Source organism: Rhinolophus sinicus, chromosome 16 (assembly GCF_057876585.1).
Source record: "Rhinolophus sinicus isolate RSI-liver-muscle chromosome 16, RSI-T2T, whole genome shotgun sequence".
NCBI classification, from domain to species: domain Eukaryota; kingdom Metazoa; phylum Chordata; class Mammalia; order Chiroptera; family Rhinolophidae; genus Rhinolophus; species Rhinolophus sinicus.
The window spans coordinates 117,561,843-117,578,463 of NC_142516.1; the positions used below are offsets into that span (position 1 = coordinate 117,561,843).

At 37.6% G+C, this 16,621-nt stretch overlaps 1 protein-coding gene across 9 annotated transcripts in view; it reads right to left on the minus strand.

Annotated features, from left to right (window-relative positions):
- Positions 1-321: 321 nt before the first annotated feature.
- The window catches only part of FAT1 (FAT atypical cadherin 1), a 126,677-nt gene continuing 110,377 nt past the window's right edge, over positions 322-16,621 (minus strand). For 3 of the 9 annotated variants that reach the window (XM_074329766.2, XM_074329768.2, XM_074329767.2), the window contains 11 exons: positions 15,777-16,578; positions 15,505-15,636; positions 13,946-14,103; positions 12,837-13,299; positions 11,186-11,339; positions 10,912-11,022; positions 8,814-9,445; positions 7,944-8,081; positions 5,307-5,366; positions 2,785-2,820; positions 322-1,749 (listed from right to left, as the gene is read on the minus strand). In XM_074329766.2, the coding sequence (XP_074185867.2) occupies positions 1,121-1,749; positions 2,785-2,820; positions 5,307-5,366; positions 7,944-8,081; positions 8,814-9,445; positions 10,912-11,022; positions 11,186-11,339; positions 12,837-13,299; positions 13,946-14,103; positions 15,505-15,636; positions 15,777-16,578 (3,315 nt within the window). In that variant the 3' untranslated portion in view covers positions 322-1,120. Of the gene's footprint in view, positions 1,750-2,784; positions 2,821-5,306; positions 5,367-7,367; positions 7,421-7,943; positions 8,082-8,813; positions 9,446-10,911; positions 11,023-11,185; positions 11,340-12,836; positions 13,300-13,945; positions 14,104-15,504; positions 15,637-15,776; positions 16,579-16,621 lie in introns of those variants that run through there. The other 6 variants (XM_074329763.2, XM_074329761.2, XM_074329765.2 and 3 more) reach the window with 4 other exon arrangements.

Below are 16,621 nucleotides of genomic sequence, written 5' to 3' on the forward strand. Positions count from 1 at the left end.
TTAAATTATGGCCAATAAATAATAATAAAGTAAAAAAATGTATAAAGGCAAACTTTTTTGAAGTTTTAGTTAGAAAATATTTATTATATGTTTTTACCTTTCTACCTCTGAGTTCTGAGCAGTTTCACGTAACCATATACTGCCACCTAGTGGCTCCATCTGTAAGTATCACCTGGTTTTGGTAACTGGAGAGATTTCACATTTAAACCACAAAAAGTTATTTTTATATCCATCCTTCCATCCACTCATCCATCCATCCTTCTCTTTAATTCATTAACTGAATCCAGAACAGGAGTATAAGTACAGAAGAAAAATAGGCAGTAAAGCTAAAGTATTTTATTAATAATTTATTGTCAGTAAGAAAAGCTGGCTAATGGTAGTTCTCAGTAAAAACCTTTACAAGACCATTGCATCACAAATATACAGACACTATAAAAACTGTGTCATGATGGTTTTGGTTTTAAACAGGTATGCAGAAGGTCCCCATTACACTTTCCAATTATGAAAAATGTTTATAATTCTAAAATACAACAACCCATTTAAGACATGTCATGGATCTGATCTTTTTCCATTCTATGTACAGCTAGAAATGAATGACTACATTGAAATGTATTAATGAAATGTCAAACTTCAGTGAAAAGGGACATACAATGAAACCCTGGTTATATTAAAAGATCAGGGTGCTAGGTAATGACACTAACACCACCAAAATGGAAAAACAAGTTAAAACTATGAAAAAAATCAAATCTGTACATAAAATTTACAACAACAACAAAAAAAGGGACAGGAAATTTAAAATAATCAAATCTATATAAATACATGAATCATGCTAACAGGATGGCAGGACTGATTTCGTTTCATTATTTTAACAGAGACAAATGTAAATACCAAAAAAAAAAAAAAAAGTTCAGAAATGGCACAGCCAAAATAAATCTGCTCCAATTACAGTAGGACACTGGAAATGGCTAAGATGTCAAGAGGCGTGGGGTTTCAGTGCAGCCATGCCCACGTTAGCTCACCGAAGAAAAGCGCTGAAGCACTGCTACGAGAACAATGCAGAACATCATTCATATCATCTCTAGTTCATTAAAGTCCAGGCACTTTGGGGGGAGTGTGAATGTCAGACCTCCGTGTGCTGTTGCGAATCTAGCGGAGGAATTGTCACCTCTTCGAAGTGGCCATCGTCTCCACTTTCATAGTCACTCATCATAACCTCAGACTCCACTTCACAGCACGCTGACACATCGGAGCAGGAAGCTGTGGCAGCGTACACGGACATGGGCATGTTTTCAACGGTGGGGGCGTCAAAGTTCCTTGGATACCCTGGCGGGTAAGGAGCGTAGGGTTCTCTACAAGGAATATTCTCACCAGTGCCTGTTTTCTGAGGTTCAGACATGTCGACGGGATAGAAATTGGGCAGATACTGATTCAAGTTGAACCTCTGCCGATTTCGCGACGAAGAACCCAAACTACCTGCAGCAGGCATGTCTCTAGGAGGGTGTATGGATTCAAACTGATCACTGAACTCTGGAGGCAATGGTGGTAATTCGTCAGGTGCAGGGAAGTCTTCTGGTGGTGGTGGAAAGTCACTTTCAATGTCATAACCTCCAGGGTAGTAGTCTGTATCGATGGAATTTGGATCTGCTGAGTACAGGGGTGTCTGCTCATCAATAACCTCATAATTAGGGAATTCTTGTATATCTGGCAGAGGAACACTTGGCATCCAATCCGATGTATCCCAGTGATACCCTGTGTACAAGAGAAAACAACAGCTTTCAGTGTTTTCCCCCAAGCATCCGTGCCATGGATGAAGAGCTCAGTACATCACACACACAAAGGTGCAAAGGCTTTACAACACATATAAGCTCACCATTTGGAAACACCCTTGGTCTCTGCTTTGAAGACATCCCCCAACCCCGACCCAGTTTTGAGAACCTCTAGGCTCCATTTCTAAAATGTGGACTTAGAGTTTTATGTCAGTACCTAATACACAAGGAAATGGAGAGTTCTAAACAGAAGCAGTATGCTAGCATCCAAATTACATGCACATTTTATAAATGATTCCAGCCATCCTTTCAGCTCTCCTTCTGTAATTTAGAACCCACTGCTCTAAATGAAGAAGAGTATTAGTTCGCTCTTAGGACATCAGTAAAAAAGTTCTGTCCTTTCAGAAAGAAGTCTCTATATAGTATTAATAAAATATCAGATGTCACTTGATCTGCACTACTTGTTATTAAAAAAATACTAATTAACACAATGCTTTAAAATAGTAAGTAAAAGCAATCTTTAGCATGCTAAAATTTTTTAAAATAAATTCCTTTATAATCATACAGTAGGATTAATTATTAAAAATTATACTATTTTTCATTAGCCCTAAAAAAAAGAACTATATTAATATAGGTGTGTATCAAAGCATGCTTCCAAATCAAGCAAAATGCAACCAAACACTGAAAAATGTAATACATTTTTGATAGACCGCAACAATCAATTTGTGTGAGTTTTACAAGGACTACAGATCATTTTAGACAATAGTATAATTATTAAAAAAAAACACCTCCCAATTTAGGGACGGTTTTTTTTTCCCCCCTTTGGATTACTGAAATCCTTGGACTGACAGGAAAAGGTGAGACAATCCACATTTAGGATGCAGTACATGAACAGGAATGTGCTTGGTTACTGGAGCATCCACCCAGCGAGCAAGTGAAGCACAGCAGCACTGGGGTGAAATCTTTACCAATGTTTTTTTTAGTGAATATCAATGAACAACTGACATGCATAAGTCACCTCTTGATTTGCTGAGGTCAGGAGCAGCCAAAGACTCTTTGGATGGCAGAGTAGAGAGAAAAGAAAACATTTATAATTAAAACAGATGGCTCAAAAGGCATTAAGATAAGTACATAATACAATGCAAACTGTTTATAAAGGCCCAGTCAGCCATGGACCATGCCTTTAAGCCTTTAGCTATGAAAATTCTAAATGGGTGAGAAATTTACGTAGCACCAACACAATGGAACATGAGAGTGGAGGGAAAGCACGACTGACAATGAATTATAGACTCTGCTGGAAAACTCAGACATTATTTTACTTTATTTTCCTTGTTTCTGGCAATCTAAACCTGAAAATACAGAATTTTGTTAGCCATAATTAAAATACAGTATATAGGCTCTAATAAAATGTAAATTGATAAGAAAGTCAAATTACACCTTCATTTTACTAAGAAACACTATAAAGTCATTTTTTTTCCCTAAGACTTGGTAGCATCAGGTACTTAGGTGATACTCCAAATACATGTAAGCTACGTAACACACACCTACTTTAGAGCACCTTATAGCCTTCAAATAACCCTTAAACTCACAGATATTGACGAATGAACTTAGATACTTGTAAATAACTAAAAGAAAAATCTCTCCAAACCTTGCCCACTTTGTGTATGATGTGATATTTACAGTGTTCACCTTTCCTTGGCGAGACCATCAGCTGCATTTATTCTGCAGCCCGCCCCAAATCTGTAATTACAGTCACGCTTTCAGAGCTCTCATTTTATACACAGAACCCTGGCATGAAGTCAGGGAAAGCACATGTTAAGTCACATGACCCTGGGCAGGCTGCTTACTCTGGCTAAGCTTCAGGTTCTTATCTTTGAAATGGGGGTGGAAATCCCTTAGAGTTATTATGAGCCTTAACTCAGATAATGTAGGTCAAGCTATCATCATGATTCTTATTACTGTGAAAGTTATTATCATGGGAGAAATATGGTTACTTTAGTGATTTTTCTAAATGCTTTCTATGCATTCTACAATGTTCTTGAAAACCCATGTAAGAAAGTAATTTGGAACAAATAAGATTTGACTAATGGTTCTCTTCTAGGACTTTAAATCAAAAATTGAAAAGACTTGTGTTTCAAAATAAATGAATAAGCCAGTATTGAGTTAACATGTATCTGTAGAACTTTTCTTAAAAGTCTGTTAAAAATGTAGTCATTCTTTTTTAAAAAGAGGACTGACAATTTTTGTTACTAAATGGGCACTCAATAATTCTTAAAATTTAAGCTAGCTTTCAATATTAATTCAATGTATATTTCTTAATACACCAAAAATATTTTTCAGTGACGGAGATTGCAAAGAAAGAACCGTTTAAATTCTGCTTCTTTAAACTATCAATATTTAAAATATTAGACTCTCATGTTAAAACTAAAATTCACTAGACAAAATACAGATTACTTTCTGATTCACCAAACAAAAACCTGCTACTTCTCAGGAAAATAAGTGTAAGTCTCATCAATAACTGATCAATAACACTGAAACCTCACCTCACCCTTGCCCCATCCTATCAAATCTGGCAGAAAACCATTCTTCTCACCTCAATCCTCACAAACATACGAGTATATATCCTAGCAAAGAGGGTCCCCTAAGCTTTATGTACACTTGATGGTTTATGGCCCTGGTTCTCTAAGTATGATCCCTAGAGATTAGAATTAACTGGGAACTTTTTGGAAATTCAAATTCTGAGGGCCCAACCCAGACCTACTCAATCAGAAACTCTAGTGCTGGAACCAGTCAGTAGGCTGGCTTTTAACAAGCTCTCCAGACAATTGGATTTATAGTTTAAAAACTACTAGCCTGTGCAATTCACTGGTGATTACTCAAATGTCAGCACACTAATAATGGGCTCGTTTAATTTAAAGTAATTTAAGGCAGGTGATCAATTCCTTTTCTTGTAATTTTAAAGATACGTAAAACTTTATTTTTTTAATTTTAAAAACTTATTTTTCAATTACGGTTGACAGACAATATTATATTAGTTTGAGATGTACAAAACAACTATAACATCATTTTAAATGATTTTTCACTGAACCAAATATGAAACACTACCTTCTGCCATGTTCTACCATTTTCCTTGGTTAGACATAGGGGGAAAATCCAAAGGTGAAGAGTCAGCTGTGTATTATTTAGTCTTATCCTTATGCATACGAAGAGGATTTTATTACACTTAAAAAAGTTTTAGGTAGTCAGAATTACTTCTAAACTTCCAAATACTGTGTAAAGGCAGGTTGTCAGGATCCTAAGGGTTATTTCTGATGTCTGTGTAAATTCACTACGAGTGGCAAAAGGTAACAAAGACATAACACAGATTGAAAATATTTTTGCAATGGATCTGGATTATGAATACACATACCTGCACAAAATAAAAGCACTCAGCCCCTTCAAAACCACCAATGATTGTTTATAACATTACAATACGCAAAAGTGCTACTCTAGTGACAGCTACTGTAACACAAACACAAAGCACACACATTGTGACTATACCTTCGTTAGTCACCGTGTCAACTACGGCACTGACAAGGTGTATGACAGTCACTATGGAAGCTTGTAAAAAGGTACAAAAGGAGTAAATTAGGAAAATCTTCAGTTAGTTCAAATACAGTGCATTAAATAGGATTTCTTTATATAATTTCTACCTCATAATTTAAATACGTATGTGAACTGAATACTTTAAAAGAACTACACAATTATGCATGACTCCTGCACTCTTTCTGTTAGTTATATACCTCAGAGATTTTTCTGATCAAGCAATATATTTGTTATTATCAATTAAAGGAATAGAGTCACCATATTATATTGTAATTTAGGGAAAAAAATTTAGCTATAAATTTCATCAGAATTACAATTATGGATCAAGTCATGACAAAACAATCTTTATTTTAGCATCTCATGGGCGAAAGACTTCCCATTCAAAGAGTAAAAACTTGCTAAGACAATTTTCTGGGTCTGTTTAATAAACTCATACATTATTCAAGGAAAAAGAAATTTAAAGAGCTACATAATAAGGTAAAATATGCAATATAAATACAAAAAATTGGCTTTGTCTCTGTTCTATGTACGCCCAGCCCAAATTTCTTGTCTTTCTGTAGATGGATTAACAGCTGGTAAGCTAACATACCAGCAGAAAAATGCAGACTGTCTGCCTGGCTGGTTCCTGTGTAAATTCCCTTGTCATTTGTGTATCGGATTGTCTTAAAGCATTTATGCCAAGATAAATAAGTACGCATGTGGTGGGCAGAAGGATGGCTCGTAAAGACATCCACGTCTTGATCCTGGGAACCTGGGACTATGCGACCGTCCTAGCAAAAGAGACTTTGCTGATGTGATTATGTTCAAGATCTTAAGATGGGGAGATTTTCCTGAATTATCTGTGTGGGCCCAAGGTAATCACAAGGGTCACTGAAAGGGGAGAACCTTTCCAGCTGTTGTTGGAGGGAGATGTGATTACGGAAGAATGGCCACCGAGATGCAATGTTGTCGTCTTTGAAAGATGGAGGTAGAAGCCATGAGCCCAGAATGGGGGCAGCCTCTGGAAGCTGGAAATGGTAAGGAAACCAATTCTTCCTAGAGTCTCCAGAAAGGAAACAGCCCTGCTGACACCTTCATTTTAGCCTACTGACACAAGTTTTGGATTTCTAAACCACAGAACTGTAAGATAATTAATTTATCTTGTTTTAAGCCACTATGTTTGTAGTAATCTGTTACAACAGTCTTAAAAAACTAAAAATATAATTTAAATACAGACTCTTTATACAGACTTTAATTTTCAACTGATAATGATAAAAGTTATGATAAAGATGAAAATACAAACTCCTGGATGTGTTTTTATCTCACACTGTATTATCTGGCAATTAATTTTCATAACTAATTTGATCATAATTTATTAAAAGTATTTTAGAGTATTAAAAAGAATGATGCTTCAGAAAAAAGAATTAGAAAAAAAACACTGACCAAATTCTGAAATGTATCTATAAAGAGCATTTAGGGATCAAAATACAAATTATTACAATAACTGGCAACAATGACATTTTAGAATTAAACCTAATGAAAGAAATAATTCTGTTATTGGTTTAATAAGCAAAGCTATGTTCACATACTCCATCACTAAATAATAAACACAGGCATATTTGATATTATATATAACATGCTTGAAATCAGAAATGAATAGAACATACTTATGACTCTCTTTAGTTTGGAAAGGGACTGTGTGATATATATTGTGGGCTATATTACTCCAGATTTAGAAACAAATAATTATTAGTGGGTTATTTCTTTCCACCAATAAAATATTTGAAATGTTTAAACACATTACATTTTTATGCCAAAAAAAAAAAAGTCAACTTTACTAATTCTGAGATTTGAAAATTTGTACTAAAAACTCACTGTACTGTGTTACTGAACATTGACAAGTTTCTCTACTGGTGCGTGTTATTACAGAGAAGCTGGTTATCAATGCAATTTAACCCTAGGGAAATCAGATAAACACAAATGGCATCAAAGATCCCACTGTTAAACTTTCTTCATTAGAAAGATAATCAAACTTACTAGCAATCTCTTAAACTGCGCTCTCAGTCAGTACGCTCTGATCCAAATGGGAGCTGAGGCCGTGGGGGCAGTCGGAGAAGAAACAAATAAAACCTTGTAATACCAAAGGTGCTACTAAAGTTGAACACTGCAGACTATGGTGTCTCCTCTTAGGGGTGTGGAGTGTGAGAGGGAGTAAATGAGTGTTGTTTTGCATGCTCAAGAAAGTTGTTATAAGGATTTTTTAAAAACCCACACAACTTCTATAACATTTTCTGTTGTAAAAAAAAAAAAAAAGAGTTAATATAGGATTAAGGTAAAAATTATCTTTCAATTAGTTCTATTTTCTTCCCTATTACTGAGAAGTTGCTACAGTTCGAATACGTATCCATTAGGAATATTTTAAGTATTTTCCCCAGCAGATGTTCATGCAAGCATGTCCAGGGCACTGTAGCACAGTGGGCCAAGGGAAGAGGTGGAAACATGTTGAGACGTAACAAGGGCACCGGGTGCCTCTAGGATGTTACATAACATCAGTGAACAGCGTGATGAACAGTAAGCGAGCAACCACAGTGTTTCACGGTTCTGTCTACTCACCATTGTCTTCGCACGATTCAGACTGAAAGGAGCTAAGGGATTGCACTTCAGACAGACTTTCCCGGGCACTGTAGGGACGAGAAGACTTTTCCTCCAGGGGTTTCTTGGAGAGACAGGTGTCCAGATCCACTACTTTAGCTAAAAGGAAGAGACGACAGGCAAACAGTGAGCTCTGTGAGGGCGAGGCCTGTTCACTGCTGCTGCTCCCTGACCCAAAGCATGACACCAAGACTGTCCTGAGGCTTATTTAATAAAACAAGTGAGCGGAGAAGAGAAACATCTGAAAAACAAAACAAAAAACCCCAAACCCCAAACAAAAAACATACAAATACTCTTGCAGCTTCACAGAATAGAAATCTTTCATAAACCTGCCCGTGGATATCATTAGGCAATATGGGGAATTTAAGTTTTGTTTTAAGATGGTATATATGGCTCTTTTTAAAAGCATGAAATAGACGTTAGGCCCCTACTATTAAATACCATCACTTATTCTAGCCATGTTTTTAAAAACACAAAAAACTCCTATAATACCAATGCCCTCCCGATTTTTTTTTATCATAAAAAGCCCCCCAAATTACAGTTGAGGACCCATATCAATTACAAAACTGAAATGATCTTTCCACATTAACTGGAACGTGACCTGACTGAATTCCTTAATTAAAACAGTATCACAGCCACAATGCTCAGCCAGGACTCATGGCATCGGAAAAAGGTTATCACCTCATAACCAAGGTCTTTGGAGTTTGAGCATATTTATCACTAACAAAGACTCCACATTTTGACCTGAACAACCAGAAACTCTGGCAGAACTTTTAACCTCCTCGTTCATCTCAGTGACATGTAACTGAGACAGAAAAAAGTGGTTCTTACTATCATAGTCGAAGTCCCAGTTAGGCTTCTGGATGGAGTCACTGTCAGAAGGAGAGTTGGAAGGCGGCGGGGGAGGCAGGTTTGGGGCCACGCTGCAGACGGCCACTGCTTTCCGGTGTCCGTGCACCGATTCGGGGTTAAAGGTGCTGAATTCAGGATGCTCTGGGATAGCAGATCCTTCAAAGGAATTTCGGTCCAAATTGTTTCTAGAGTCGCTTGGAATGCTTGGAGTGTAGGAAATAGGACGGACAGGCACCTGAGGGGGTACATCTGAGTAAATGTTCTTATTCAGCTTCGAGTCAAAATACGGTCTTTGCAAGAAAGCTGTGTTTGCTCCCAAGTGCTTGTCTTCTGGTTTGGCCTGATGTTTCTTCTTCCGACTAATCATCTTGCGGCACAGGACAAACACCACCACCAGTAAGAAGATCCCGATGACAAAAACAATAATTCCGATTCCTTCAGCCAAACCAATATTCCATGGAGTTGACACATACTGGTTGGGAGCGGCATCCTCACAGTGTTTTCCTCTGTACTCGTGGCTGCAGTTACAGTGATAGGAGCCGTGTGTGTTCTCACAAAGGGCCCCATTCCGGCAGGGGTTTCCAGCACATTCGTCAATGTCACTCTGACACCTGCCAACAAAGCCAAGAATGAGGAGAGACATCTGCAATGTAAGTCAGAATGTGTCAGGCCTATAATTCTTAGAGATGAAAGACTAATTCCTCCTTGATAACATATTTAAAATGAAACCAAGATAACAACCGAAAACACACTGTCGACAACAGTAACTACAACAAAAAAATATTTTTGTGGTGTAATTAATCATTGGATTCCATACCTTCAACCAACACTTGGGAGATACACATGATGTCAAGCCAATATTTAACCATTTCTCTCTAGGATTCAGCAGATTACCGTATCAAATTCACAGTTTAACCATTATTTTGTTTCTAATTCTGATCCAGAAATTTAGAAGGTGCATTTTGATAAATGGTATACTGTAAACAGTTCTAACAGGCTAGCTTAAATTTTCAAGAAAATCTTCCTATTCGGGGATATGACAGTTCTGTAAAATAAGTGAAAGGCTAGAAAACTCTGTTCTCCATTTTAAAATGTTTCTCCCAGTTGAAACCCTCCCATAGCGCCTGACGCCCCCCCCTCTTACCTTGCAGCTCACATGCAAAGTCCCCTCCCCTCTGCTTTCCAAATGGGCGTATTTGTGTAGATCTACCTGACACTTCTCAAACCCTTCCTCCTTTAATAAAATGTATCTACTTACTAGCTCCCATGCTCAGATGGCATTAAAATTAGATTACTGAACCATTTTTTTCCATTATATCAAGTATTAATTGACTAGAATTAGGAAAAAGTCAACTTATGGATTAAGAGCATGTGACTGATGGCAAATCCAAGACTACAACCACTACCTGAGCCAAACCACATGTGAATACCTGCAAGCAGGTCACACTTAAAGCCTCCCAAGGCTGAGGGTGAGGCTCATCTAAATGTTCAGCACTAGGCACTTACACAGCTGAACTGGTGAAAAGTCTAAGGTGCAATGGTACCTGGAACTAAAATCCACCTCTTTTAAAGTGTACAACAGGCACCTCTGTGCCTCCCTTTGCTCCCGTGAAAAATAACGATCACCTCTTAGGATTATGGTAAGGATTACAAAATATAATGAGCGAGCTGGAAAAGGTCTCCAGATGCTGTTAAAAGTTATTTATATGTATTAAGAAAAAAACGTCAGCAACATCCCTCTCAAAGATAGGCAACAACTCCATATAGTCATCTGCTTTACAAGACACAATAATCTCATTCATTCCACAAATATTTACTGCTTGCAATAACCCATACGTTCTTTGTTCATAAATAATATCTCTAAAGTATAGAGGTAGGGTTTTTCAAACATTATTATATTCATCTGCTTGGTATTTTTTTTATTTTAAAGAAAAGATAAATTATACAAGGAACTAATATGAGAATTATCAAATTCTGAAGCAATGTGGTCTAAATTAATGAAGTTTTTTGTTGTATCTGCTAATCCATGTGACACTACAGAGAGGTGCAAATATAAATCTTGGAAGAAACTGGTTACCTTTCGCCCCTAAAACCTGAATCACACTGACAGACGGCGCCGTCCAAACTGTCAAAACATGTTCCACCATTTTTGCAGGGCTCATCTTTGCAGTATGGACTAAGCTGGCACCTGAAGAATCAGGAAAAAATATGCATAAACCTAATACTTCTGCAGATAAATATAGCAAAACAGAAAACATTAACAAATCAATGCAACTGTTTTACATACATGACTACCTTTAAAAAATTTCAATGCTATAGTTAATTATGAAAGTTAAGAAAACTATACATACCTCTGACCGGTATATAATCCTCTACATTGGCAAACAAAGTCTCCATTGTCCACAATGCATGTACCACCATAAAGGCAAGGGTTGGAGGAACACGGATTGACGCTCACCTCACAGTATGTCCCTATGTATAAGGCATTGCATTTGCAGTAATAACCTAAATTAGCAACAGGGAACAAAAAGTCCAATCACTCAATAACTCAAAAAATAAATCTTAATATATCGGCTTTTACTTTTAATTTCAAGGGACGATTTAGTTCTCCAAGACCTGTAAAAGCTAGTAACATTCCCATTCCCTCTGGATAAAAAGTTGTCTATATCAAGAAGCCACCGCTGGTATCACCAGAACAAAGAGCTGAAGAGCGAACTCATAATTAGCTTTAATCATAATTTATGCAAAATTACTAGGTTAACCATACAGAGCAGGATAAAAGTGACCATTAGATTGACAACACTTATTACCTAACATCTCAATTTATTCACAGCTCACAAGCTTTTAAAGACTAAATGAGATAATAAATGGAAAGGCACTTTGAAAACTATAAACTACCATTTTAAGAAAGGTGATCTTCAAATATGTATAAAGGAGCAAAAAGAATGTCAGATCCTTTATTTCGTGAAGGCTGTGACCGTTAGGCATTGTGGAGACTATTTCCAACTATCCGTCTTGGGGAAGATGGTAGCACTGCACTTCCTCACCACCTCTGAAGTTGGTCATGGCTGTGATTAATGTGGCTCTTTGGGTGAGGAGCTTCAGGAGCTGGCATGTGGTTGTCAGGTTCCCTTCCTCCTGCTATGCTGACCATGGTAGCACATTTCCAAATGCCTCTCTCGGTGTCATCCCTAATGACACAATGAGGACAGCTCCGTGCGGACCGATTTGGACACATAATAGGAACACAACATAAACTTTTGTTCAATATTACTTTGGGGTAAGCTGGCCTACTCATGACATATAGAATGCATAGACATGTTCCAAAGAAAACAACAGGAAACCAAAGTCTTTTGAAATTCCTCAATTAAAAGCTTATTTCAATTTTTGTTCCATCCATTACACAGCATCTATTTATCAGGCAGGATGACTGTCATTTTCATAACTGTGTTCTATGACTGATAAGTGGCCAAATGGGTCCAGGATACAGAAGCCACAGAGTACTCACTATGTAGGGCTTCAAGACAGGTATGGCAACACTTCCGGAAGGGTCTGAGGCCCTGTGAAAAATCAATACTCCCATCTCTAGCTAGCAAGACTAGCAGTCCCTGTGTGCTGGGTCATTGGATAAAAGGGGCGCTCAAGAAGAACTAAGTAATGCCAATTCTAAATCCCAGCGGGTCAATATCTACGTGGTTGGAAGAAGAGTTCAGAATTAGCTGTGGCTTGCCAGCGGTTACTGGTGTGGAATGAGACATATCTGGAAATGCAATGCAAGGTGACTGCAGGAGTTCAACGGGCAGAGAAACTGTTCCCTTCGGCCTGGTTTCTGGGAAGAATTCTAAGCCCCGCTCTGCTCTCCTATAACACATACCACTCAACCCCAACACGGATACAATGTCTGACAATATTTGAATAAAAAGAGGAAAATAAAATACTTGGGCAACTCCCCCTCAAGTGCACACATATAACATTTAAAAGTGGTACCACCATGAAGCTCACCTCCAGTAGGTGACGGATTGCAAATGCCTCCATTCTGGCAAGGGTTACTTGAGCAGTCTTCTGTAGCTGTTAGTAAGCACCCAGGAGACACATCCACTGATTCTTCAATGTGGGCATAGCTTCTGGGTTTGTTATTTAAAGGGAGCTCCTGCCCATTCAAATAAATGGAGTCCATACAACCCCTGAAACCATTACCAACTTGGGGACTTCTTCCATGCCTTGTGCCTTGCTGACGGATGTGGCCACCGAAAAACACATGGTTATCCAGGTTTAGGGTTTTCAGAGTCCCTGGCGCTGTGCCTGATGCAGTATGGACTTGATCTAGAACCAATCTAGCATAGTTGCCATTCACTTCAAGGGACACTGCGTGCCACAGCCCATCATTGACTTGAATGCTTTGAACAGAGACAATTCCAGGGCCACTTCCACAATCAAATTTGTATTGTAGTCTTCCATTATGAATCTACGACAAAAACAGTTACTGTTCACATTGCTCTCATAAAATCTTCAGTTATAGTCGCCGATAAAAATCTAAAGGAGAGGTATGTGTGTATGGCAATTGAAGGCAGAAAGTCAGTAAGGCCTTGTGTTTAAGCACTACAGAATACACACTTCTTTATTCATTGTACAAATAATAAAAGTTGACCTCTTAGGGATATAAAGTTCAAGTGCCAACTGCACATCAAAAAAAGCATCATGGAAGTGACTAATAATGAACTGTTAACTGAACAACAACCCAAACTAGCACTGTGTAATATCCAAAATCAAAACTCAATTGTGTTTAAAAAAATTAAAAGGTAGGTGAGATAATTATCACTTCAATCATATGCAGGATCTCTATACAAAACTAGTACGACATAATATCACGTAGAGTTTGAATGTTAACTGTCACGTGTAAACAACTGTAAAAAACAGGAATAAATTTCTAAGTTACTGCAGAGCAGAAAGAGCTTTTCACCCCACAGTCTAAAACTTGTGTATCAATGAAATATTCAAATGTGGAATTCAACCATTTTGCTTCCTTTATTTTCTTCAAAAATGGACAATCTGAACATAAAATGGAATTTGTATTTTTCAAGCCTCCCGTAATCTGTGGTATAAAAACATACCTCCAAGATGCTGTAGTCAGTTCCCCGAGCATACATTACAACTGCATGAGCAGAATACGTTCTGAGCCTCATGGTCAATTTCATCTCTAACTTGTTTTCATTTTCCTTTAGACGATATTTCACAAAGCTGTTTCCAGTAAATGTTACAGATGAACTCCCTGTGAATCACAAAGAGGAAAAAATAAATCAGAACCAATTTTAAGCATATCTTTAAAGTGTGATTGCATCCTCTCCAGAGACTGACACAAGTTTTTACTTAAGATTAGAACAAAAAATTCAATTCAATGGGAAATGTCTATTTGCTTAATAAACAGTATAGCATAACTGGACCTCCTTTTGGAAGGTAATAAATTAGACTACTGCATCACAAAGAAGTGAATTCTAAAATAATGAAAAAGCTAAATGTAAAAATTGTTCAATATAAAATTATTAGAAAACAATTTAGGAAAATATTTATATATCCTCAAGGTGGTTTGGGAAACCTTCTCAAACTAGATATAAACAAGCCCAATTCTCCAAAAATGATGAAAATAATTATTAATCTCCAGAGATGGAAATTGTTATGTAAAATTATGCACAACTGACAAAATAAAACTTAAATTTCAAAATGACAAAAAATAACATTAAACAAAAAATCAGTGATATACAGACAGCAGAATGCAGATAATGTTTTAACTCATAATACACATGAAAATAAGAGATGGACAAATAACCCAAGTAAAGAATACAAACAGGCCAATCATAGAAGTGCTAACAGGCAAACGAAAAGACGACTTTCACAAGTAGCCAGAGAAATGCAAAGTAAAATAATTAGGTATCATTTCATGCCCATTAGATGGGAAGATTTATTTTTTAATTGAGAACCTTCAATACTGGCCAAAGAATGGGGAATGCGACTATCACACATGACTGGAAGAAATAGGAATTGGTGTTAACTTTTTGGGAAACTACCATAATGGTATATTTAAAAATTAAAAATGTAGTTAATCTTTAATGTAATAAATCCTAGTTTTAGAAATATAAGCACCTATACGTAAGTATACATATATAAGGATTCTTTTTTTATCATAAGGAAACATTTTAACAACCTGAATCTCTATACGCAAGGAAAACGTTGAATAAACAATGGTACAAGCCATACCAGAAAATTAAGAAGCATTAGGTTTACATTAGTATTAAGTTGGGAAGATGCCCATAACATACTGTCAAGGAGAGGAAACAGCAAGCGGAAGAGGACTGTATGAGATATGATAACTTTTTAGTTTCTCTTTTAAAAAAGAGAGGATGTGACAGAAAAAGGGCAATAAATCTGTACACATGGGGCTATGTGTTTATACGAGCACTAATGATATGGAAGCACATCAAACTGTTAACTCAGGGGTGAGTTATTACACAACAGGAAAGAAAACTTACTACTGTTATGCTTTATTTATCGCTGTGTTTGACTTGTTAAGATAAAGATAATTTTACTACACTTTTCAACTCCAATAAAATAAAAAATGATAAGAAACATTGAAAGGGACTTTTAAAAAAAAGCATGCTCATCAATAAACTCTCACCTGGGCACTGACCAAAGTTGCCACCTGGACACACACAGGTATAGCTCTCCTCTCTGGGATCAGTGATACATTCTGACCCCTCAGGGCATGGACTGTCTTCACATCCATGATGGGTATGTGGGCATTTTCCCTCTTTGTTTAAAAAAAGAAGAGGGGAGGAGGGAAAGCTAATTAATAGGAATGTCAAGAAAATGATCTTTAATGTGTAGCCTTCAAAGGTTGTTACTGAAATCATCCGTTACCCCCTATTTTCATATACTTATGGGTGTTACCTTTGCAGAGACACACAGCTGTTCTATGGTGGCGGGGAGTCACAAAACTCAGTCTGGCGGTGCTGTGTGTTGACATAACATTTTCATCCACAGACACCTTTTCGTCACAGAATTTCCGTGGGCAATCCAATCCTGCACAGAGCTTCTGGAACACCTCCAATATCCTAACACCAATGATTTCCTCAATATCAGACACGGAAGAATTAATCTTGTGCAAAAGCTGTTTTGTTGACACCTGGGCACTACCTGACTTCTCTACAAAAAGTAAGACATCCAAGTGGGGGTAAGGTTCAGAGGGCTGCAAGCTAACAATCTGTATGTCGTTCCTCCTCACACCCAAGATGTTCCGTAACGCTCGCTGGAAGTTGCGCCAGTAGTCACCGACAAACTCTTCCGGCGTGAGATTGGCGAAGCGGATAGCGAAAGTGTGGTTCAGCATCTCTTGGGTTACTTGTCTGACGTGCACTGTGATGTCGGCCGCCGTTGTGAATCTTCCATCTGTGACGCTGACATTGAGAAGGTACTGCCCTATATCTAGCTTTTTGTGGGCTATCAGCTTCCCCCCTGTGCTAGACACAGAGAAAAGGTTGTCCATTTGGGGATGAAGACTGTAGCTTAAAGTGTCATACACGTCTTGGTCTGTTGCATGAATCTTCCCAATGACACCGCCTGAGTATTCCTCTCCAAAAGCAGTAATGAAAATCTCCAGTGGCAAAATTGCTGGAGGATAGATGCTCTCCTCAATAACCCTGATGTCAATATAGGTCAAAGATGACAACTGAGGCTTTCCATTATCAGCCACCTAGGAGAAAAGGAAAAACAAAAACAATCACCATTATCTACGT